At 46.4% G+C, this 26,530-nt stretch overlaps 1 protein-coding gene across 1 annotated transcript in view; it reads right to left on the bottom strand.

The window, feature by feature from the left end:
- Positions 1-4,498, bottom strand: part of PRTG (protogenin) — a 192,899-nt gene extending 188,401 nt beyond the window's left edge. The window contains exon 1 of the mRNA XM_073587013.1: positions 3,680-4,498. Coding sequence (XP_073443114.1) covers positions 3,680-3,749 — 70 coding nt within the window. The 5' untranslated portion in view covers positions 3,750-4,498. The remainder of the gene's footprint in view (positions 1-3,679) is intronic.
- Positions 4,499-26,530: the final 22,032 nt, after the last annotated feature.

Here is a 26,530-nt window from a genome sequence, read left to right as displayed (position 1 = left end):
TGGGAGAGGGATTAGAGAGCCTTTATTTCCACGGTTGTGTATTGCCAACTGTTACAGAAATGCGGAACTAATTGGCTGCTTACTGTCTCATGCAGTGGGGATTACTTAATTACCCAATACACATTTTCTTAGGAGAACAGATCTCTCGAGGAAGTTAACCTAAAAGTCTTTACCTAATGCAACAAGCCTGTTTTCTCCATCCATCACAACCAGAGATAAAATGAAGGCAGGTCATTTAAAGAGCCCCTGCCTTAGGACACAATCTCTGTGCAATCCACTCTATCAGTCTGTTTAATCTGTGCTGGGTTTTAAAGACATTAAGGCGATGTATATAAATAGTTCTGGAATCCACATAGACAATTGATTTTTCAGATCAGGGGCAATAAGTGGACTCGGTTATCTGAAATATTTTACACAATTCTACACGTTTCACTGTTGATCTAAAAGTGTAAAATCCATCACAAGCAGGCTTTATCTGATCTCCCGTCTCAATAATGGCAGGCGGATCAGCGTCACCGATTTTGTGACGTTGCAGCGATATCGCTATGTGTGATCCTTACCTCCGACCGGCTCCCCCGCTGGTTATCGCTGATCGCGCGAGAACGTCCTGGGCCGTTTTGCGGCGGCGGCTTCCTGCTGGCGCCGACGAGCGACGCGTTGACGCAGGCGAGAGGAAGCCTACATCGCCGCGTATGACAGGCAAGTAACGGCCGCCGACTGCTGCTATGTCGCTGGTGAGATCTGCCTGTGTGGCAGCTCACTAGCGACCCTGACCGGGTCGTATCGTTGGTGCATCGCTAAATGTGACGGTACCCTTAGGGTATGTGATTTGGCCTCTGCGGATCCGCAGCAGTTCTGCAGACAGTGTACAGTACCATGTAAGTCTATGGGATTTACAATCCGCAGTGCACATGCGGTTTTTCCACTGCGGAAAAGCTGCGGTTTTAAATCCGCAGAAAGAATTGACATGTCAATTCTTTCTACGGATTCCTCTGTGGTTTGACACCTATTCCATTGTCCAGGTGTCAAACCGCAGGGGAAAACCGCTGGCCAATCCGCAGGTCAATTTACCTGCGGTTTTACCTGCGGATCCGCACAGAAAAATCCGCTGGTGAATCTGCAGCGTGTGCACATAGCCTTACAGTGTCTCCCTGTATGGGCGACAATCATCTGCTGTGAAGACTTTTTTTTTAATCAAATTATTTTTATTGAAACTATTTTTTATCATTTAGTTTTGTTACAAACATCATTAACAACCTTCACATAAAGAACCACATACAAACATAATAACCTAAGGGTAACAAACATGCATTATTTCAGTATAGCTGACAATCTAGCTCAACCCTGTCCAGTAATTCACAGCTGTGAAGGCATACAGTACAGTGTCTGTGTGTACGGGCGACAATCTGCTGGGAAGGCTTACGACGTCTGCGTATATGGGCGACAATCATCTGCAGTGAAGACTTACGGCGTCTGTGTGTACGGGCGACAAACATCTGCAGTGAAGACTTACGGCGTCTGTGTGTACGGGCGACAATCATCTGCTGGGAAGGCTTACGGCGTCTGTGTGTACGAGCAGCAATCTTCTGGGAAGGCTTACGGTGTCTGTGTGTACGAGCGACAATCTGCTGGGAAGGCTTACGGTGTCTTGGTGATGATCAGTTATGTTATGTGTTGTCAGCGACCAGCAGTGATAATCGCTTTCTGCTTCTAAATCAAGAGAGACAGATAGGAAATCATTGGGACGGACATATAGCGAGATTCTTCTGACTTCTCCCAAACTTTCTCTCTTCCCCAGTGTGCTCACTGTTGCCGCCCCGCATAGTGGGCACCAATGCCAACATCTGTATAACCATCATCACCCTAAATAGCATGTGGGCAACCCAAAATTGAGCAGCGAGACCCACCACAATATATAATATTGGGCTGTGAGGGGACACAACATATCCTGTTGGGCTGTGAGGGGACACAACATATCCTATTGGGCTGTGAGGGGACACAACATATCCTATTGGGCTGTGAGAGGACACAACATATCCTATTGGGCTGTGAGGGGACACAACATATCCTATTGGGCTGTGAGGGGACACAACATATCATATTGAGCTGTGAGGGGACACAACATATCCTGTTGGGCTGTGAGGGGACACAACATATCCTGTTGGGCTGTGAGGGGACACAACATATCCTGTTGGGCTGTGAGGGGACACAACATATCCTGTTGGGCTGTGAGGGGACACAACATATCCTGTTGGGCTGTGAGGGGACACAACATATCCTGTTGGGCTGTGAGGGGACACAACATATCCTGTTGGGCTGTGAGGGGACACAACATATCCTGTTGGGCTGTGAGGGGACACAACATATCCTGTTGGGCTGTGAGGGGACACAACATATCCTGTTGGGCTGTGAGGGGACACAACATATCCTGTTGGGCTGTGAGGGGACACAACATATCCTGTTGGGCTGTGAGGGGACACAACATATCCTGTTGGGCTGTGAGGGGACACAACATATCCTGTTGGGCTGTGAGGGGACACAACATATCCTGTTGGGCTGTGAGGGGACACAATATATCCTATTGGGCTGTGAAGGGACACAACATATCCCATTGGGCTGTGAGAGGACACAATATATCCCATTGGGCTGTGAGAGGACACAATCCATCATATTGGGCTGTGAGAGGACACAACATATATTGGGCTGTGAGGGGACACAATCCATCATATTGGGCTGTGAGGGGACACAATCCATCATATTGGGCTGTGAGGGGACACAATCCATCATATTGGGCTGTGAGGGGACACAATCCATCATATTGGGCTGTGAGGGGACACAATCCATCATATTGGGCTGTGAGGGGACACAATCCATCATATTGGGCTGTGAGGGGACACAATCCATCATATTGGGCTGTGAGGGGACACAATCCATCATATTGGGCTGTGAGGGGACACAATCCATCATATTGGGCTGTGAGGGGACACAATCCATCATATTGGGCTGTGAGGGGACACAATCCATCATATTGGGCTGTGAGGGGACACAATCCATCATATTGGGCTGTGAGGGGACACAATCCATCATATTGGGCTGTGAGGGGACACAATCCATCATATTGGGCTGTGAGGGGACACAATCCATCATATTGGGCTGTGAGGGGACACAATCCATCATATTGGGCTGTGAGGGGACACAATCCATCATATTGGGCTGTGAGGGGACACAATCCATCATATTGGGCTGTGAGGGGACACAATCCATCATATTGGGCTGTGATGGGACACAATCCATCATATTGGGCTGTGACGGGACACAATCCATCATATTGGGCTGTGACGGGACACAACATATCCTATTTGGCTGTGAGGGGACACAATCCATCATATTGGGCTGTGACGGGACACAACATATCCTATTGGGCTGTGAGGGGACACAAGCCATCATACTGGGCTGTGAGGGGACACAATCCATCATACTGGGCTGTGAGGGGACACAATCCATCATACTGGGCTGTGAGGGGACACAATCCATCATATTGGGCTGTGAGGGGGACACATCCCATGGCGGAGAGTGCAGCTATGTGCCCCCTGGGGCAGCCACACATAATTAGGGGGCACAGCTCGTCCTCACTGCATGGAAGCGAAGTTACTTCTCAGAAATCCCCAGCTGCACTCACCTGAGAAGCTGAGCAGCGCTGCCCACAGCAGCAGTGCCCTCCGGACCATCCTCCCTCTGTGCGCTGCCATCACCAGGGACAGCCACTCATGCCCGGCTGCTCTCACCAGCTGCTCTCGCTGTGTGGAGCTCACTCTGGGCGCTTCTCAGAGCCCTCCGGGACTTTTTTTTCCTAGAGCTCCTGCGCAAGCACACGAGGTGGAAGGAGGCGGAGGAGGGAGAGTGCACAGAGGTGGGGGGCGATGGACACAGGGAAGCCTTGGAGTGGCCGGGACTACATAGCAGTGCATCCTCTGGAGCAGGGGGGAGGGGAGCGGCAGAGCTCAGGCATGTGGAGAGCGTGTCACACACAGGGCACCGGGTCAGGGGCTGGGGTAGCACTGAGTGCTGCAGCTCACGGGCTCCTGCCCCCCACCCCATTCTCCCATCATTAGGGGCTGGCCTGTGGTGCCCTGAAATGCCCTTCTTTTGTGTGCGGCAAACAATTGTCTGTGGAGCCGCCTGCACAGAGGTTAATGGCAGCGTTTTTGGGTGATACCACTAATAATAATACTTTTTGCAGCTCTGTTCAGATTGGATGATTTTCTTTTTCACTTCAGTGTTAGGGAAAATAAAAAGTTTGGCGTATTGTAAGCAGGAGAACAAGGTCTTCTAGTAGTGAGAGGACCAGAGTGGTAGTTTGGTGGCTGTAGTTCCCACAATGAGTTTTCTATGCTGCGTATTTTCCCTACTCATAATGCAGCGTCTTAGGCTAGGGTCACACTAGGCGTTTATCAGCATTTTTTTCTGCAGGAAAACCTGCTCTATTGGCAGGGAAGAAGCTGCAGAAGAAAAAGCATGTTTTTCCTGATAATTCTTGTGGCTTTTCTTGCGTTTTTCTCGTGCTACATTTGTCTCCTGCATGCTGTGTTTTTGGTTTGGATTTACAGCGGTTTTTCACCACCCATTAATTTCAGTGGGTGAAAAATACAGAAAAAAGCGCTGAAAGGAGTGAAATGCTCCATTGTGTATAAAACCATGCAAAGCACAAAATCCTGATGACGAAAAACCCAAGCTGTGTGCATGAGATTCCTGAAATCTCAGACTTTGCTGGTACTTTAAAACGCAGCTGAAAATGTGCATAAAAAATGCCCAGTGTGAACACAGCCTTACAGTTCCAGCAGAGCGGATGGGATTTATCGAGATCTCCTGCCCTCCGTGTAAACTGACCGGCGGTGCATTTCTTAAATCCGTAGCGTGTGAATTTGTGGCGCCCTTGAGGCTTCAGTCGCCACAGAGGTACTGCACCTTCTCCTAAGGAGTAATGTCCCACCATCCAGGTAGGCTGGGAGCTCCTTTCCGCATTCCACACCTGCACCCCACACACAGGATAGTTCAGCAGGGACCCATCCATGCTTTATGCTGGAAAGGTCATAGAGTGCCTTTTGTGGTCCCTGGCTTCGTAAGGCCTGTTTCACATCCGTTTTTTGGCATCCGCCATCCGTTTTTTGCATCCGTTTTTGTGTGAAAAAACAGATCCGTTTCCGTTTTACCGCAAACTGATCCGTTTTTTGACGGATCCGCGGTAACCGCTAATGGAAGTCTATGGGACCAAAAAACGGATCCTCCAAAAAAATGGCGGATCCATTTTTTAACGGAAAACGACGGATTTCGAAGGATTTTAAGAAACGGAAGTAGTGAAACAGGCCTAACACGAGAGGTGCTGGGGAGGCGGGTGGAGTTAGATATAAAAGAGTGGGAAGAGTGAAAGTTAGTAGCTGGTTAGAGGAGAGAGAAGATGGGTGTCTGAGGGACGTGTTGCAGCAGGTCCCAGTGATCAGGGCTGCTGGCACGAGAAAGACCAGAGAAAGAGACTGATAAGATTGGTAACCTAACCTTCCATAAGAGAGATAGAACAGATCGGAACGAAGGAGAATACAATGACGGTGGGAAGCAGGTTGAGAAAGAGAGAGAACCCTTCCAGTCCAGAGAGCGCAAAGGCCGGTCCCTGAGGTTGATTGGATCTTTATGTCCGGCAACAGACACCGGAGGAGTAGTGAGCCTCTAACGCCTTGCTTCCATCATAGACTTGGGACACAACAGCAACTGAACAGAGAGCCGGGACGCAGTGAGGAGTCCCCGAAGCAGGCTACAGCTGTCTGTCATACAAGTAAAGACTAGGAACACCTAGAGAGAGGCATTCCAGGGTAACTAAGTACTGGAGTGCTTCGCACCTAAAGGCGCATTGGAGGAGTGGTTCAGTGAAGGTACATGTTGGCGGAGTGTGGAAGGGATAATCCTATCCTGCCTGGAGGTTGGCTGGAGCCCTGGCCTGGAGAACACAGTATGGAGGCAGGCAGTTGAGTGAACTGCAAACAGTGAGTAAAGCTTTGGAACCGCACACCCTGGTGTCCTCCAGTTATTCCAGCACCGCTACACCTGGGTAATAACATCTATACCATTCTGCGCCTCTCCTCATCCATTGCACCTACACTGCCCTGGGACTACAGCTCCACCTGTGGGGAGCTATACCATCTCGGCTGCACCACACCATCAGTCCCAGTGGATCTGTATGCAGCGTTGGCTCAACACCTTACTTGCCAAACACCACGGGTGGCGTCACAAACTACCTAATAAACTTTAACACCATTAACATCACCGCCATTGATATTGGGCGCCCAGGGCCACGGACCGGGTCACCGCTGCTGTGACACATTCCCACCTTGACACCGGCCTGGTACTGAGTAACCCACTGCCCTGGGTGTGTGAGGGCGACCCAATTTCCTCTTGCATTAAATGTTTTTATTTGCAGATTTTCCCCATAGAGTCAAATGAGACAAAGAAAATCCGGAGGAAAAAAAACACATAAGTGGTTTTGGTTTTCCACTGCAGAAACACAGTAAAAACGCACGTGATCCACACATGACTAGCAATAAAGTTTTATTAAAGATAAGTAACGGGGAGTCTCCAAAACAAAGCAGTTTTATGTAAAACATGACATTACCAAAGAGAGATGAAAACCGCAGCAGAAATAACAGTTGTGACAATTGCTAGAAAAGACCGCAAGTGCCCTAATTTATGAAATAGGTGCTGAAAATCTGCAGCAGAAAACTGCACCAAATACTCAATATGGGGATGCAGCCTAGCGGCTCATTCACACAACCATTTTTCGGACTAATGCTATTTAATGGGGCAGAGCAAATGAGTGATTTTTTTTTTTTTACTGACAATCTGCATGTGGAAAAATGGCAGCGTGCACTAGTTTCTTCCATAAATCGGATGAGATTCACCCATTCATATCTATGGGAGCGTAAAATAAAACTGGATGCCGTAAGGAGTCACAATATGGCATCCGATTTACGGATGTACCCGCTCCTGTAAATGATTAAGGCCTCTTTCACACTTCAGACTTTTCACATCAGTTGAAATCCGGCAAAGGGGGAAAAAAACGGATCCGTTTCCGCTCTGCAAAAAACGGATGCATCGGATCCGCTGCAGCTGCATGAAATTTAAAGAAACAGAGAGAGAGACCTGAGCGGGGCAGGAGAGAGAGAGATCTGAGCGGGGCAGGAGAGAGAGAGATCTGAGCAGGGCAGGAGAGAGAGAGATCTGAGCGGGACAGGAGAGAGAGAGAGATCTGAGCGGGGCAGGAGAGAGAGAGATCTGAGCTGGGCAGGAGAGAGAGAAAGATCTGAGCGGGGCAGGAGAGGGAGAGAGATCTGAGCGGGCAGGAGAGAGAGAGATCTGAGCGGGGCAGGAGAGAGAGAGATCTGAGCGGGGCAGGAGAGAGAGAGATCTGAGCGGGGCAGGAGAGAGAGAGATCTGAGCGGGGCAGGAGAGAGAGAGATCTGAGCGGGGCAGGAGAGAGAGAGAGATCTGAGCGGGGCAGGAGAGAGAGAGAGATCTGAGTGGGGCAGGAGAGAGAGAGATCTGAGCGGGGCAGGAGAGAGATTTGCAACGGATCCGTCGCCCATAGGCGTCCATTATAGCACATGGCGGACAGCGATCTGTTGCTATCCGCCGTTTCAACGCAGACAAAAAACGTTTGTCCGTCCACTCCAGACAGCGGACGCCAAAATTATGACGGATCCGTCAAAAAACGGATGCAACGGACGACCATCCGTCGCAATCCGTCACTAATGTAAGTCTATGGGAGAAAACGGATTCTGCCAAACAAAATGGCGGTTCAGTTTTTTTCTAAAAACGGCGGATTTCAACTGACGTCAAAAGACTGAAGTGTGAAAGAGGCCTAATAGCCGCTGATGGAAAAATAATGATTGCACACAGACTGCAAGTGGGAAAAAAAAATCATCCCACTTTTCTGGATGAAACTGATTGATTTTTTTAACCGCTAATGTGAACCTACCCTTATTTATTGTGTGTTGCTTATATATAGCGCCATCATATTCTGTAGATCATTACACTGGAAAGCCCGGAAAAATAAACCTTAAAGTGAATCTATCAGCAGGACTTAGCTCTATAAACTAAAGGCACAGTCATAATGGCGCTCTGATGCTGATTAATCTGATGCCTGATGTGAAGGGATCCTCTCAGTGGCTGATGAATACTCACCTTGTGAAGATTTTATAAAATGTGCTTCGGGGCAAGACGTGATTGAAGACCCAAATGCAGATATTGTGGGAATCAGAAGGTGCAGGGATGTCCTCACCTGGTAGGGTTGTGGGACCACAGCACAATATAAGCTTAAAGGGGTTTTCCCACGATCAAAAGTTCATTTTAATCAATAGATCTTGGAATGATAATAACTTCCACAACTTAATGTATTTAAATAAAATGTTCCTGTGCTGAGACAATCTTATAACTGTATCCTCACAAATAGAATCAACTGGGATCCCATTCTCTATTGTCTGTATTCTCTCTTTTGTGTCCTCCCCTGCCCAGGAGCTGCGGTATATTCAGACCATGTCCCTGTACGGTCAGACACAGACATTACACAGTACACAGCAGGGGCACATTTATAAGATTATCTCAGCACAGGAACATTTTTTTTTAAACACATCCAGCTGTGGAAGTTATTATTATTATTATTCCATGAGCTGCTCCTTAAAATTAATTTGTGAGAAAACCCCTTTAAAAAACAACAGCTGCCACAGATCCACCATAGATGGTTTTCAAAGATAGAAGAATCCAAGAGGCGAATAGCAGGAAAACTGCGGTTTTAATGTCTACGTTTCAACGTTCACAGACTTCTTTATCAGGACCAACCACATACAATGGCTTGCAAAAATATTCACCCCCTTGGCTTTTCACCTATTTTATTACATTACAACCTGGTGAAGTGTGAATAATAAAGGCGCAAATTAAATTTATGGGATCAAATAACTAAAAATTATCATGTGCATATGTGCTCACCGCTTTTGCTATGAAGCCCCTAAAATTTCTGGTGCAAGCAATTACCTTCATAAGTCACATGCTTAGTGAAAGGAAGTCCACTTGCGTACAACCCAAGTGTGAGCCAGTCACTTCTCACGGCCAAGCTGTGAGTCAGAATGGTCGAGTCCAAGGTCAAAAGCCAGGAGGGTACGTTTTAAACAGAAGGAAGAGACAAAAGCGTAGTCAGGTAACGTTCCGAGGTGAGAGTATCTGGAGGATAACGAATCAGAGCTGAAGGGGTTAAACAGGCGGATGGACAGAATAAAGTCCAAGGTCAGGCAACAGATCAAGCATACAGAACTGAAGGCACAGGAAAGCACAAAGCTCACAGGCTGAATGTACGTCTAGCAGGCACAGCTCAGTTAACCCCTTAGTGACAGAGCCATTTTACAGTTAAATGACCAGGCCAATTTTTACAATTCTGACTACTGTCACTTTATGTGGTTATAACGCTGGAATGCTTTAACGGATCCCGCTGATTCTGAGACTGTTTTTTCGTGATATATTGTACTTCATGTTAGTGGTAAAATTTATTCGATATGTCTTGAGTTTATATATGAAAAAAATGGAAATATGGTGAAAATTTTGCAATTTTAAAACTTTAAATTTTTATGCCCTTAAATCAGAGAGATGTGTCACATAAATTTCTTAATAAATAACATTTCCCACATGTCTACTTTACATCAGCACAATTTTGGAAACAAAATTTTTTTTTGTTAGGAAGTTATAAGGGTTAAAAGTTGACAAGCGATTTCTCATTTTTACAACAAAATTTACAAAACCATTTTTTTCAGGGACCACATCATATTTAAAGTCATTTTGAGGGGTGTACATGACAGAAAATACCCAAAAGTGACACCATTCTAAAAACTAGACCCCTCAAGGTGCTCAAAACCACATTCAAGAAGTTTATTAATCCTTTACGTGCTTCACATGAACTAAAGCAATGCGGAAGGAAAAAAATTAACATTTAACTTCAAATTTACTTCAGAACCAATTTTTTTTTATTTTCACAAGTGGTAAAAGAGAAAATAAACCACAAAATTTGTTGTGCAATTTCTCCTGAATACGCCAATACCCCATATGTGGGGATAAACTACTTTTTCAGTGCACGGCAGAGCTCGCAAGGGAAGGAGCGCTGTTTGACTTTTTCAACGCTGAATTGGCTGCAATTGAGATAGGATGCCATGTTGTGTTCGGAGAGCCCCTAAAGTTCCTAAACAGTGGAAACCCCCAACAAGTGACTCCATTTTGGAAACTAGACCCCTTAAGGAACTTATCTAGATGTATGGTGAGCACTTTGAACCTTCAAGTGCTTCACAGACGTTTATAACGTAGAGACGTTAAAATAAAAAATCATTTTTTTTCCACAAAAATTATATTTTCGCCCCCAAATTTTTATTTTTACAAGGATAACAGGAGAAGTCATACTCCCACAGTTGTTGTGCGATTTGTCCTGAGTACGCTGATACCCCATATGTGGGGGTAAACCATTGTTCGGGCGCACGGCTCAAAAGGGAAGGAGTACCGTTTGACTTTTTCAATGCAGAATTGGCTGGAATTGAGATTGGACGCCATATCGCTTTTGGAGAGCCCCTGATGTGCCTAAACAGTGAAAAAACCCCACAAGTGACACCATTTTGGAAACTATACCCCTGAAGGAGCTTATCTAGATATGTGGTGAACACTTTGAACCCCCAAGTGCTTCACAGAAGTTTATAGATGCAGAGCCGTGAAAATTAAAAAATTTTTGTTTAACCTCAAAAATGATTTTTTAGCCCGCTATTTTTTTTATTTGATCAAGGGTAACAGGAGAAATTGGACCACAAATGTTGTTGTGCAATTTGTCCTGAGTACGCTGATACCCCATATGTGGGGGGGAAATCACTGTTTGGGCGCATGGGAGAGCTCGGAAGGGAAGGAGCGCCATTTTGGAATGCAGACTTTGATGGAATTTTCTGTGGGCATCATCTTGCGTTTGCAGAGCCCCTGATGTGCCTAAACAGTATAAACCCCCCACAAGTGACCCCATTTTGGAAACTAGACCCCCGAAGGAGCTTATCTAGATATGTGGTGAGCACTTTGAACCCCCAAGTGCTTCACAGAAGTTTATAAATGCAGAGTCATGAAAATAAAAAAATCATTTTTTTCCTCAAAAATGATTTTTTTAGCCCGCTATTTTTTATTTTTCTAAGGGTAACAGGAGAAATTGGACCACAAAAGTTGTTGTGCAATTTGTCCTTGTTACGCTGATACCCCATATGTGGGGGTAAACCACTGTTTGGGCGCATGGGAGAGCTCGGAAGGGAAGGAGTGCCATTTTGGAATGCAGACTTTGATGGAATGGTCTGCGGGCGTCATGTTGCGTTTGCAGAGCCCCTGATGTACCTAAACAGTGGAAACCCCCCACAAGTGACACCATTTTGGAAACGACCCCCCCCAAGCTTATCTAGATGTGTGGTGAGCACTTTGAACCCCCAAGTGCTTCACAGAAGTTTATAACGCAGAGCCGTGAAAATAAAAAGTATTTATTTTTTATTTCCACAAAAGTGATTTTTAGCCCCCAATTTTTAGACCCCCAAAGTTGGTAAATAGTGGAAACCCCTCAATTCTTGCTCCAACCCTAACCCCAACACACCCCTAACCCTAATCCCAACCCTAATCCCTTATCCTAATTCGCCCTAAACCTAGCCCTAACCCTAGCCCTAACCCTAGCTTTAGCCCTAAACCTTGCCCTAGCCCTAACCCTAACGGAAAAATGAAAAAAAAAAATTTCTTTATTTCATTATGTTTGCCTAACTAAGTGGGTGATAAACGGGGGGGGGGTGATTTACTATTTTTTTTATTTTGATCACTATGATAGATTATCATAGTGATCAAAATGAATGAATGGAATCTGCCAGCTGGAGCCTGCAGATTCCCGGCGGGCTCACTGCGCATGCGCCCGCCATTTTCTCCGGATCCAAGATGGTGGCGCTCACCAGAGGATGCCGGCAGGACACAGGACCACCGGGAGAGGACCCTGGACCACGGAGAGGTACCGGGGGGGGATCGGGGACCCTCTTTCTCTCTCCTCTGATGTGCAATCACATCAGAGGAAAGAGAAATTAAATGCAAAATCGCGGGGGGTTTTTTTTGCGGTCGCCGATATAGTGTTAATAACGGCAATCGCAAAAGTGGGGTCGGCAAAAACCGACCCGATTCATGTTCTCTGGGGTCTCGGCTGCCCCCGGCAGCTGAGACCCCGGATAAAATCCGACACTGGGGGGCGCTATTTACTTACTCCACAGCGCCGTGAATTCACTGCGCTGTTGTTTTAGTACCCTTAATTACCGCTGTTAAAAGGCGTATCGGCGGTCGTTAAGGGGTTAAGTAACATGGAATAATGACTACTTGGAGAAGCCAATGCCTCCCAGTCTCAGATTGGATAATCGAGCTGTCAATCAACACACTGACAGCTTAGCACGCCCCTGTACCAGATTGGATGGCCACGCTGTCAGTAACTGCATCTGAGACACACTGAGGAGTGGAACCATGACGTTAAGTATTTTCATGGTCTGTCAGTATATACACACCTTTTCTGAAAGGCCACAGAGGCTGCAGCACCATTAAGAAAGAGGCACCACAAACCAAACACCATGAAGACCAAGGAGATCTCCAAATAATTCAGGGACAAAGTTGATGAGAAGTACAAGTCAGGGATGGGTTATAAAGAAAAAATGTATATATGTATCCCAATCTCAGATGACCCCCTGGAACAGCATCAAATCCGTTATCAAATGGAAGAAAAATGGTACCACCACAAACCCTTCCAAAAGATTGCCGCCCACCAAAACTTCTCAGCAAGACGAGTATTAATCAGAGAGGCAGCACAGAGACGGAAGATAACCCTGAATGAGCTGCGGCGTTCCCAAGCAGACACTGGAATATCTGTCCATATGACCACAATAATCCAGTTGTGGGATTCAAATTTTTAACAACAGGTTCTGTGTTTGTTTGTAGGAAAACCACACCCATTTTAAGACACACCCATTTTAAGACACACCCATTATTAAGCCACACCCATTTACACGCACCTTTTCCTCAAACATATACAAGTAGGGGCGCAGTCAAGGAGCTGTTCCATATAGGCAGCACAGGTCCACAATAGGCAGCATTGTTCCCTATAGGCAGCACAGGTCCCCAATAGACAGCACAGGTCCACAATAGGCAGCATTGTTCCCCAATAGGCAGGCACAGGTCCCCAATAGGCAGCATTGTTCCTCAATAGGCAGGCACAGGTCCCCAATAGGCAGCATTGTCCCCTTTAGGCAGCATGGATCCCCAATAGGCAGCACAGGTCCCCAAAAGGCAGCATTGTTCCCCAATAGGGAGGCACAGGTCCCCAATAGGCAGCATTGTCCCCTATAGGCAGCACGGATCCCCAATAGGCAGCACAGGTCCCCAAAAGGCAGCATTGTTCCCTAATAGGCAGCACAGGTCTCCAATAGGCAGCATTGGTCCCCAATAGGCAGCACCGGTCCCCAATAGGCAGCACAGGTCCCCAATACACAGCACAGGTCCCTAATAGACAGCACAGGTCCCCAAGAGGCAGCACAGGTCCCCAATAGGCAGTATTGTTCCCTATAGGCAGCACACGTCCCCACTAGGCAGCACAGGTCCCCAAAAGGCAGGCACAGGTCCCCAATAGGCAGCACAGTGCTGCACAGGTCCCCAATAGGCAGCACAGTGCTGCACAGGTCCCCAATAGGCAGCACAGTGCTGCACAGGTCCCCAATAGGCAGGCACAGGTCCTCTGTCCCTTCTGTCCACCCCAGACTCCTCTGTCCCCTCTGTCCACCCCAGACTCCTCTGTCCCCTCTGTCCACCCCAAACTCCTGTGTCCCCTCTGTACTCCTCTGTCCACCCCAGACTCCTGTGTCCCCTCTGTACTCCTCTGTCCACCCCAAACTCCTGTGTCCCCTCTGTACTCCTCTGTCCACCCCAAACTCCTGTGTCTACCCCAGACTCCTCTGTTCTCCTCTGTCCACCACAGACTTCTGTGTCCCCTCTGTACTCCTCTGTCCACCCCAGACTCCTGTGCCCCTCTGTACTCCTCTGTCCACCCCAGACTCCTGTGTCCCCTCTGTACTCCTCTGTCCACCCCAGACTCCTGTGTCCCCTCTGTACTCCTCTGTCCACCCCAAACTCCTGTGTCTACCCCAGACTCCTCTGTTCTCCTCTGTCCACCCCAGACTTCTGTGTCCCCTCTGTACTCCTCTGTCCACCCCAAACTCCTGTGTCTACCCCAGACTCCTCTGTTCTCCTCTGTCCACCCCAGACTCCTGTGTCCCCTCTGTACTCCTCTGTCCACCCCAAACTCCTGTGTCCCCTCTGTACTCCTCTGTCCACCCCAAACTCCTGTGTCTACCCCAGACTCCTCTGTTCTCCTCTGTCCACCCCAGACTTCTGTGTCCCCTCTGTACTCCTCTGTCCACCCCAAACTCCTGTGTCTACCCCAGACTCCTCTGTTCTCCTCTGTCCACCCCAGACTCCTGTGTCCCCTCTGTACTCCTCAGTCCACCCCAAACTCCTGTGTCCCCTCTGTACTCCTCTGTCCACCCCAAACTCCTGTGTCTACCCCAGACTCCTCTGTTCTCCTCTGTCCACCCCAGACTTCTGTGTCCCCTCTGTACTCCTCTGTCCACCCCAGACTCCTGTGTCCCCTCTGTACTCCTCTGTCCACCCCAAACTCCTGTGCCTACCCCAGACTCCTCTGTTCTCCTCTGTCCCCCCAGACTTCTGTGTCCCCTCTGTACTCCTCTGTCCACCCCAAACTCCTCTGTCCCCTCTGTACTCCTCTGTCCACCCCAAACTCCTGTGTCTACCCCAGACTCCTCTGTTCTCCTCTGTCCACCCCAGACTTCTGTGTCCCCTCTGTACTCCTCTGTCCACCCCAGACTCCTGTGTCCCCTCTGTACTCCTCTGTCCACCCCAGACTCCTCTGTCCCCTCTGTACTCCTCTGTCCACCCCAGACTCCTCTGTCCCCTCTAGTCCTCTCTGGACTCCTTTCTCTCTCTCAGACTCCTCAGTCCCCTATGGACTCATCTGACCCCTCTAGTCCTCTGTCCCTTCTGTCCCCTCCGGACTTCTCTCTCTCCGCTCAGACCTCTCTGTCCCCTCCAGACCTCTCTGTCCCCGAGACTCCACTGACTGTCCCACCCCAGACTCAGCGTGTTCTGTGTACCTGTGCGCCTGACCGCGTCCTCACAGCACCACACGCTCTCTGGGTACTTGCTACAGGACGGGGGGGCGCCTTAACGACAGGGGTATTTCCGTTTTTGTGTTTCCGTTTTTTGTTCCCTTCTGAGAGCCATAACGTTTTTACGTCAATATGGCCATGTGAGGGCTTGTTTTTTGCGGTATGGGATTTACTTTTGAACGACACCATTTTTTTTACCACATAGTGTACTGGAAAATGTGAAAAAAAATTCTAAGTGCAGTGAAATTGCGAAAAAAAAGTGCAATTCCACAGTAGGTTTTTTTTGCTTTTTTTTACCATGTTCACTAATTGTTAAAACTGATCTGCCATTATGACTCCCCAGGTCATTATGAGTTCGTAGATACCAAACATATAGTTTTTTTCTTATTTAAGTATGATATGCAGGGGATAGGGGAGAGGGAGAGTCAGATCACCGTTGATGTGAAGGTCTTGTGTCTCGCACGGGACAGCCCATGGTGCGGCTTGAAGATAAATCAGGAAAGAGAGGATTCCAGTGAGACAGTGTGAGGAAGGTAAAAATCCACGTTTATTGAGTCATTTTAAAATTGTGTAAATGTTCACCACAGCAAGCAGCTCTTATGATAAACCCAGCTGTTGCCAGCCTTACTCATGATTTTTATCTAAGTGGTACAAAAAAAAATACAAAGGTTGTAAAAAAATGGCGCCATTTTCCATAGTGTCTATAGTGTCTCCATTTTTCAGGATCTGTGTCTGGGTGAGAGCTTATTTTTTGTGCTCCCAGCTGATGTTTTTATTGATACCATTTTGGGATAGATATGATGGTTTGATCGCTCATTATTGCATTTTATTGCAATGTTGCAGCGACCAAAAAAGCATATTCTTGCTTTTTGTTTTTTTTCTTGTTACACCAAGCGGATTAATTATTTTTATATCTTGGTAGATCTGGCAATTCTGAACACAGCTATACCAAATTTGTGTAATTTTTTTAATTGTTCTACTTTGCATTGGGCAAAAGGGTGGTAATTTGAACGTTTATATTTTTAATTGTAAAAACTTTATTTTCTTTACTTTTTACTTGCTTCAGTAGTCTCCTTGGGAGACTTGAAACTACGATCATCCGATCGCTTGTGCTACATGGAGCAGGGCTGCAAAAAATGCAAATCTGCTATGAGCGTTGACCACCGGCAATGACAACCACAAAGGTCTCCTGCAGACCCCAGCTTGTCATACCAACCCATCAGTGCCCCACGATCATCTGACAGAGGCGCCATTTGGCAGAGCTAAGATGTGCACCCGATTTACGCGAGTTAAATGCCGCTGTCAGAGATTGACAACGGCATTTAGTTAACGGCCACGGGTGGAACGTTATTCCACCTGCGGCCGTTAAGGGCACATGACAGCTGATCAAATCAGCTGTTATATGTCAAAAAATGGTGTGGGCTCAGCGCAAAAGAGAGGTAGACGACCTATGACGGACATACGTGTCATATGTCAATTAAGGGGCTAATCCAGTTGAGATCAGATTTGAAGGTTGCTATTCACCAGAGGAAACAATCTAACTTGAAGGAGCTGGAGCAGTTTTGTCTTGAGAAATGGACAAAAATCCCAGTGGTAAGATGCAGAAAGCTCATAGAGACTTATCCAAAGCCACTTTCTGCTGTAATTGCTGCAAATAGAGGCTCTACACGGTACTGACTTTAAGGGGGTGAATAGTTATGCACAATGAAGTTTTCCATTATTTTGTCCTATTTGTTGTTTGCTTCACTATAAAAAAACATAGTGAGGTGAGTTGCTGGAATTAGGGACCATACTTATTGGGTTCACTTTGTCTTGATGGGATGGCTTATGCATTTTTTTTAATCAATTAAGTACCTGATTAACAACATATGATTGGCTAGATAATAAATGTATGATGACTGGGGTTTGCACACTGGGTCTCTACACTGATTACAAGAGCAGTGCTCCAAATCTCCCCCTTTGAAGGAGACAACAGTGAGCATATTGCAACTTCATATAGATTTACTTAGAGGAGTTGCAAACGCATTATACGTAGTAAGAAGCTGAAGAGGGGAAGCAAAAACAAGAGAGCGCTACCTAAGCACAGTAGAAAACTTTAAAATGACAAGGGTAATGTGTTTGCATATGCTCACCTGCAGGGTTTGTGCAGACTAGGCACAACTCTATGAATGATTTTGTTAGCCGTTGGATTCCAACTTCCTGTCTTGCTGCCCATCTGCATAGGGTGGAGAAGTGTTAGCCCTGTTCCATTCACTGCTCCAAATGGAAATATAGGGGAAAAAGATTTTTCGGAGGCACTTCCCTCTTATAGCTGGGATCCCAAAAACACTTTGATTCTAGAACAACCTCCAGGTGGTGTTCCAGAGTAACAGTAGTACACTTGCATATTTAAAATTAAATTTATTATAAATATCTTTTACATGCTCATGCACACAGCATGAAACAACTTTAAAAAAAACACAACGTGTTTCTGCTCTAAACGAGCCATCCTCAGGTGTATGAAGTGATGTGGCATATGGGGAGTAAGTATATGCAATATTCACCTGTCCCCTTTACACCACCACGCGCCGCTCTGTCCTATGCGTCCTCTGTCTGTGACGTTCGGGTCAGGGGGCGCGATGACGTAGTTAGTGCCCTCTGCCTGAACAGTCACTGACAGAGGGACCCGGAAGACAGTGCGGCGTGCAGCGGTGGAACGGGGACAGGTGAATATTTCAGGTGCTGGGGCCTGAGTCCTAAACCAGTGGCGACACTGGCAACTGTCCCCCATAGTGCGCCGGTGTCCCCACCTGCTCAGGACACCGGTACCTGGCCCCCAGCGACAAGAGGTGAGTATGTAATTTTTTTTTTTATTCGCAGCAGGAGCATATGGGGCCTTAACCTTTATGGATCAGCATATGGGGCATAATCTATGGAGCATCTTAATGCTCAGCATATGGGGCATAATCTATGAAGCATCTTATGGGGCAGCATATGGAGCATAATCTATGGAGAAGCATATGGGGCATAATCTATGGAGCATCTTATGGGGCTGCATATGGGCATAATCTATGGAGCATCTTATGGGGCAGCATATGGGGCATAATCTATGGGGCATAATCTATGGAGCAGCATATGGGGCATAATCTATGGAACATCTTATGGGGCCATAACCTTTATGGAGCAGCATATGGGGCATGTTATTCTATGTAGCATCTTATGGGGCCATTATTAACCTTTGTGCAGCATTATATGGGGTGTATTTTGTATGGAGCATCTTATGGGGCCATCATGAACTGTATGGATCATTATATGGGGCTCCTGATTCAGTATGGATATTCAAAAACATTTAACCTACTGATGTCTCAATTTTACTTTTATTGGTATCTATTTTTATTTTTGAAATTTACCAGTAGCTGCTGCATTTTCCACCCTAGGCTTATACTCGTGTCAATAAGTTTTCCCAGTTTTTTTGTGGCAAAATTAGGGGGGTCGGCTTATACTCGAGTACAGTATATACGGTAAATCAAAATGAATATCCCATGGAGGTCTGGATTTGGAATGATACTCAAAATCAAAGTGGAAAATCAAATTACAGGTTGATCCAACTTCAGTGGAAATGCCTCATGACAAGGAAAAGATGCTCAGTATTGTTTGTGGCCTCCACGTGCCTGTATGACCTCCCTATTGTACAACACCTGGGCATGCTGCTGATGAGGCGGCGCATGGTCTCCTGAGAGATCTCCTCCCAGACCTGGACTAAAGCATCCGCCAATTCCTGGACAGTCTGTGGTGCAACGTGATGTTGGTGTATGGAGTGAGACATGATGCCCCAGAAGTGCTCAATCGGATTCATATCTGGGAAATAGATGGGCCAGTCCATAGCTTCAATGCCTTCATCTTGCAGGAACTGCTGACACACTCCAGCCACATGAGGTCTGGCATTGTCCTGCATTAGGAGGAACCCAGGGCCAACCGTACCAGCATATGGTCTCAGAAGGGGTCTGAGGATCTTATCTCAGTACCTAATGGCAGTCAGGCTACCTCTGGCGAGCACATGGAGGGATGTGAGGCCCTCCCAAGAAATGCCACCCCACACCATTACTGACCCACTGCCAAACTGGTCATGCTGAAGGATGTTGAAGGCAGCAGATCACTCTCCACAGCATCTCCAGACTCTGTCATGTCTGTCACATGTGCTCAGTGTGAACCTGCTTTCATCTGTGAAGAGCACAGGGCGCCAGTGGCGAATTTGCCAATCCTGGCATTCTGTGGCAAATGCCAAGTGTCCTTCACGGTGTTGGGCTGTGAGCCCAACCCCCATCTGCATCTATGGATGTCGGGCCCTCAGGCCATCCTCATGGAGTCAGTTTCTAACCGTTTGTGCAGACACACATGCACATTGGTGGCCTGCTGGAGGTAATGTTGCAGGGCTTTGGCAGTGCTCCTCCTATTCCTCCTTGCACAAAGGCAGAGGTAGCGGTCCTTCTGCTGGGTTGTTGCCCTCCTACGTTCCCCTCCACGTCTACTGATGTACTGACCTGTCTCCTGGTAGCACCTCTGGACACTACGCTGACAGACACATCAAATCTTCTTGCCACAGCTCGCATTGATGTGCCATCCTGGATGAGCTGCACTACCTGAGCCACTTGTGTGGGTTGTAGAGTCCGTCTCATGCTACCACAAATGTGAAAGCACAACCAACATTTAAAAGTGACCAAAACATCAGCCAGAAAGCATTGATACTGAGATGTGGTCGGTGGTCCCCACCTGCAGAACCACTCCTTTATTGAGGGTGTCTTGATAATTGCCAATAATTTCCATCTGTTGTCTATTCCATTTGCACAACAGCATGTGAAATTGATTGTGAATCAGTGTTGCTTCCTAAGTGGACAGTTTGATTTTACAGAAGTTTGATTTACTTGGAGTTATATTCTGTTGTTTAAGTGTTCCCTTTATTTTTTTGAGCAGTGTGTATAGAGCAATATATTTAATTTGTAGCATTGTAAGACAGTTGTCAAACTGTTTTCTCCGAAAAATCTTTTTCCACTATAGGAGTTGTGGACACAAGCTTACTATAATTCACACAGGGGACTTCATGTTCTTGAAAATCAGCGAGGGTCTCAGCGGCTGGACCCCAGTGATCATAATTTTTTTCGCTACCCTGTAGATGACTTTTGTTTATGTGACAACTTCCTTTCCAGGATCTTGGAATTGGAATTCATTGTCTTTTTTTTTTAACATCATTTTGGCGACTGTCATTTTCTTCAACAGAATTACTGATAGGAGGCAAAGAAAACATTTGCCCCTTGATAACTACATTATTTCTTATCTCCTGGTCTGAAAACTTCCATATATATTTATATGCAAATATGTAAATCAGTTCTTAGAAGCTACACAGTTATAAGCTTTGCTATTCAGGTTTATGGCGCCTTTAATTCCTTAGCGCTATATTAGAAATACATCAGACATCAGGCATATGCATTGATCTTTAACCTCATTACTCAAGAGAAAGCATTTAATATGTGTGGCTTATTATAGGCTCTCCCAGGGCTTCGCTATAGTGAAATCATAATGTTGGTTATAAGGTGCTTTGAAATTAGCAATGCTTTCTGAGAATCCTTGACTTGTTTTATTTATAATACGTATATAATGATGCTGTTTTGAGATAGTGAAGAATACTTAAAGGAAATGGACCATCAGAAAATGACCAATTGTAAATCAGGTCTTGTGTTATATTTATTTGGAAAAAAAATTGCCAATTTGTTTATTTTTTCATATCACAATCCTTACTTAAAAAACAAAACAAAAACAAAATCTTGCAGTTTTTACACTGTCCACCGGAGCTGTTTTAGTCTCGTCTAACTGCTTTAATTTTTTTTCTACTTCCATCATTTGAGAATCCCCAGTGCATGCTCGGATACTTAAAGCATTATCAGCGGGCAGAGGCTGCTGTCACCGCCACAGCCTCTGCTCCCTGCCTGAAACAAGTTGTCATCAGTGACCTTTGTTTCAGTGACTGGGCTAGTCCCTGCTCTACTGAGCATGCGCCGATTTCCAATTTCCGAAGGATGCTCAGTAGATTCTTATCACTGTCCATTTTACTTCTCAAGCAAGTCGACCAGTACGCACCAACTTTGGGAACGTGTAGAAGATACCTGGGATCAGATTTGGGTCAATACATGTTTGAATCTGATCGAACCCATGCCCAGAAGGATTCTGGCAGTGTTGAAAACCAAGGGTGGTTTTACAAAATACTAATAAAATAATAACAATTTAAATTTTGATTTTAAGGAGCAAAACTAACAATACAGTGACATAACAAGAATCTTCATCTAATCATATGCTAAAAAGTTGCAAGTCAAATTTATGTATGAGATAGCCAAGATAATTGTCTATAAAATGATGGTAGCCTCATGTTCGAAGCAGTAGGGACGGTGAGATATAGAGCCTGAAAGTCAAACGTTCAAAACATTGTTACTCATTTGCTCATCGGTGCATGTGTACACATTTGTTCCCTGAATAAGAAATCCCTCCACCCTGTGCCACTGAATGAAGATTTTCACTGCAATATTGCTGTATACATAAGCGTCAACTAAGAGAACTAAAAAATAAAGTAAAAAATAAAAAAGTTAATAAAATATTTTAAGTAACAGAATACTTCTTAAAATCAGACACCAAGGTAGCAACAGAAAAAAAATCCCTAAAACTTCACTTTTAATCAATATATATAAAAACTAGACAATCCCAGTTCATATGGACTAGGGTAATGAACAACACCAGACACAGAATAATAAATACTTCGGGCCACTAGACTCACCCTAATAAGCCCTGATAATCCCTGCCTGGCCGCGGAGGTTGGCACCCTAATTGTAGACGATAGTGGCGCCCCCCGCTCAACGTCGGTGACCCTAATACACCCTAAAAAACCCTAGTCCACGGCGAGGATACACAGAAAAACACAACCACACAATAAACACCCGAAAAAACCCCTGGTGGAGAGACTGTATAACGTCTCTAAGATAATTAACTTATCTCGTACTAGAATCATGGGCAAATAAACCCACCCTAGATAGTATCTCGTAGTAAAAAATACTGATATATAGCAGCTTTTGTTAACTTATCTCGTAATGAAAAAGACTTATGCTGCAAAAAGGGATAGACCAAATATACCCCCCCAAAAAAAGGGGGAAAAAAGAACGTTTATACAGTAAAAAGTGCACCCACAATAATGCACACAGCACTTCAGGTTAAATAACCACAAAAAATTGTATCCACCAGATGGAAATTAGTGGCATATAAATGATATACTGTATATAAAACGCTTAGTGGACATAATAGTCCTACATATAGACAATAGCGTTGTAAGATTGATATTTATCAGCCATCCAAAAATAAGAGGCCCAGCCAAACAATAGGTCTATCAGCGTTATAAGATTGATACTTATCAGCCATCAGGAGATATGAGGCCCAGCCCGACACGTTTCCCCCTCCTAGATACCGAGGGTTCATCAGGGGCAAAGAGGAAAAGGGGATTCCATCACCCCGGCCGAAAGATCAGTACAATGTGCGGCGTCTTTTCCGTGTCTCTGAGGCTCATATTTACCGCGTTCTAGCTGTGACATCACTTCCGGTGACGCGCCGTGATCACATGTGGTATACGCGGTAATCTCATTGGAGGGGATTTAGAAAAATGAAACACCAAAGACGTCACTTCCGCAATGATCACACATAGCGGGGAAGAGTTTTGATGGACACCATCCTGCCTCCTAGCAAACAGCGTCACTTCCGGACTTATACCCCGGAACTTGCGCATTCTATACATAGCGGTTTACCATCACATCAAAACATAAGGGGGAATCATGCAGCAGTTCATAATTTTAAATAATCGCTACAAAATATAATATTATAATCATATATCCTTACGGGAAATACTAATAATAAAGAAATTCTAGGACATCACCACAAAATGTAATCAGGATATCGACTAGAGAAATATATGAAGGTATCGCTTATGGATAGAAAAACGAACTATAGCATTAGTCTTCATAACAGAGCCCTAAAGAGACCTCTATGTATGCAAAAGAGAAAATGATAAATAGATAACAAAATAGCACAATAGATACACAAAATAGCATACTAGATTTGTCGAGTACCATCCTATAAAAAACTGGTAAAATTCAGCTGCTCATTTAAACCATTAGGGCTTTGTGATTCAAGCCAGAAAATCCAACGCGTCTCACGTTGTAGGATTTTCTTGTCCCAATCTCCCTGTCTTGCCACGGGTTGAACTCTCTCAATAACACAGAAACCAATTGTCATGTCGGACGCTGTTCACACCACAGCATCCGGCAGGCAGAGGTAGTTCCACCTCCAGCCACTATAGCCTCAGTGGCGCCGGCCTGATCTTCAGGCTCTCGGGGGTTAATCCTGCTGGAGACCAGGTTGGATGGTTAGTCACGCCCACGGTCTTTAAATAGTCATGCTGGCCTATGGGCGTCACCGATTATAGCTTGTGTTTCATACCAAGTGGTTCCGGTCTGGAGTGGAGGTGTTCAAGAGAGAGAGATTCATATCTGGTGTCGTATGATCCGTCGTTATCCTTTCTCCTTCCCATATTTGTGTTTAGTTGTGCCCTGTTCACATTACTGTTTAATTCCTGTGTGTGTGCGGCGCAGTGCAGTTTAAGTTCTCCCTGTCTGTCATTATTTGTGTGGGAGCTTTGGTGGTGACTTCTCACTGGGTGGAGGGTGGAGGGTTAAGTGCAGGGCTGAGCAGGAGATAAGGAAAGGTCGGAGGCTCAGGCATTTGCACCTTCAGCAAAAACCCTGGGTTGAGGGTCAGACAGGGTTACCCCTAGTAAAGGGACACCACAGGGGCCCCGGGTATTTCAGCCTTAGTTGAACTAAGCCCCCGTGACATTATAATCGGCCCACATTTTTTCAGGAGTCCATGGATCCATTAGATTCCATAACCCGCCAGTTGGCGGCGCTGTCCATACAGGTCTCCGAGTTGAATGGGGCAGTTCAGCAGCAGGGCCTGGTAGTAGCAAAGGTGCAAACGGCATCTGCAGGTATCGGTGCAGAGCCGAAGATTCCGCTGCCAGAACGATTTTCAGGCGATCGCAGCAAATTTGTCGTATTTCGGGAGGCCTGCAAATTATACTTCCGCATGCGGCCAATATCCTCAGGTAATGAGGCCCAGCGAGTAGGGCTGGTGTTGTCATTACTGAGTGGTGACCCCCAAGCATGGGCATTTTCCTTACCACCTGACTCTGCTACATTTCATTCGGTCGATAATGTTTTTTCTGCCCTCGGGCTCATTTACGATGACCCTGACCGACTGGCTCTAGCGGAATCTAAAATCCGCGCCCTCCGCCAGGGGGAGCGCTTGGCAGAAGACTATTGTTCGGAATTTCGCCGCTGGGCTGTAGACACACAGTGGAATGACCCAGCACTGCGGAGCCAGTTTATTCATGGGGTATCAGGGAGGGTGAAACAAGCCCTCCTGATGTATGAGACTCCGGCATCATTGGAGTCTGCCATGAGTTTGGTGATACGTATTGATCGACGTTTTCGTCAGGGGGCACAGGAGACGCTACCTCTGGGGGAAAACAGAGGTGCAGGTGTGGTTGAAGTAGATGAGTCCCCTGAACCTATGCAGATTGCTGGCGTGGCACAGGTTCAGCCTCGCGCTCCGGGAGTCCGGAAGTCCGGAGCATGTTTCTACTGTGGTAAAGGAGGTCATTATGTTAACGTTTGCCCGGTACTACCTAAGAGGGTCAAACCGGCGGAAAACTGTTAAGCTCAGAGGGTATGGAGGAGACCCAACTGAGCGTATGCATATCCTCCATGATGGTATCTCAATGTATGCTCCCTGCCAAGGTTATTGTCGCCGGCAGAGAGCTACCTATATCAGTGTTTGTGGATAGCGGTTCCGCCACTAATCTCATAGACGAGGAGTTTGCACACACCGCCGGGTTTAAGATTGAAAAACTTCCTCACCCCATACAGGTGGTGACCATTAATGCTGTTCCCCTCCCTCAAGGGGAGATTACTGAGTTTGTGGCAGAGGTGAAACTCCACATTGGGGTCCTACATTCTGAGTCGGTTACATGTAGGGTCCTCCGTAATCTCCCAGCTCAAATGGTCCTGGGTTTTCCATGGCTGTCCAGGCACAACCCGGTAATTGATTGGAAAACTCAGGACATAGTACAATGGAGTGGTTTCTGCCAAGACAATTGCTTGGCCACATGTGTGTCCGCCGTGACGCCCAGCCTGCCGGAGGCTTTGCAGGATTTCGCGGATGTTTTCTCTGAGAAGGGTTGCTCAGAACTGCCTTCACATAGAGCCTATGACTGTGCTATTAGGTTAAAACCCGGGGCCAAATTACCTAAGGCCAGGATGTTTAATATTTCTGGTCCTGAGAGACAAGCTCTGAAAGACTACATCGCGGAGAGTCTGAGCAAAGGTCACATCCGGCCTTCGTCCTCGCCTGTAGCCGCGGGGTTTTTCTTCATTAAGAAGAAAGATGGGGGGTTACGCCCGTGTCTGGATTTCCGAGAGTTAAACCAGATTACTATCCGTGATCCCTACCCAATGCCGTTGATCCCGGATTTGTTCAACCAGGTAGCGGGGGCAAAATGGTTTTCCAAGCTGGACCTCAGGGGGGCGTATAACCTCATAAGGGTCCGTCAGGGGGATGAGTGGAAGACGGCGTTTAACACTCCTGAGGGTCATTTTGAGAGTCTGGTTATGCCGTTTGGGTTGACCACCGCGCCTGCCGTTTTCCAACATTTTATTAATTATGTCTTTGCTCATGTCCTGGGGAGATTTGTGATTGTATACCTGGATGATATCCTCATTTATTCTAGCGATCGGGACACTCATTTGCAGCATGTTAGGCAGGTGTTACAGTTGCTCCGGGAGAACCAGCTCTATGCTAAGCTGGAAAAATGTTTATTTTTTGTCCAGGAGTTGCCCTTTTTGGGATATATTGTGTCCGCAGCTGGTTTTAAAATGGACACCGCTAAGGTGCAAGCGGTGTTGCAATGGGAGAGGCCGGAGAGTCTGAAAGCACTCCAGCGGTTCCTTGGGTTTGCGAATTATTATAGGAAATTTATAAAACACTTTTCGACTGTCGCCAAACCGCTCACGGACATGACAAAAAAGGGTGCCGATCTGGCGAACTGGCCTGAGGTGGCTATACGTGCATTTGAGCGTCTGAAGAATAGTTTTGCTTCAGCCCCCATTCTGGTG

This window comes from Dendrobates tinctorius, unplaced genomic scaffold, assembly GCF_039654945.1.
Source record: "Dendrobates tinctorius isolate UK_male_01 unplaced genomic scaffold, ASM3965494v1 ptg000097l, whole genome shotgun sequence".
Classification (NCBI taxonomy): domain Eukaryota; kingdom Metazoa; phylum Chordata; class Amphibia; order Anura; family Dendrobatidae; genus Dendrobates; species Dendrobates tinctorius.
Note: the sequence above shows the minus strand (reverse complement) of the source record. Positions and strands in the feature narration are given on the sequence as shown.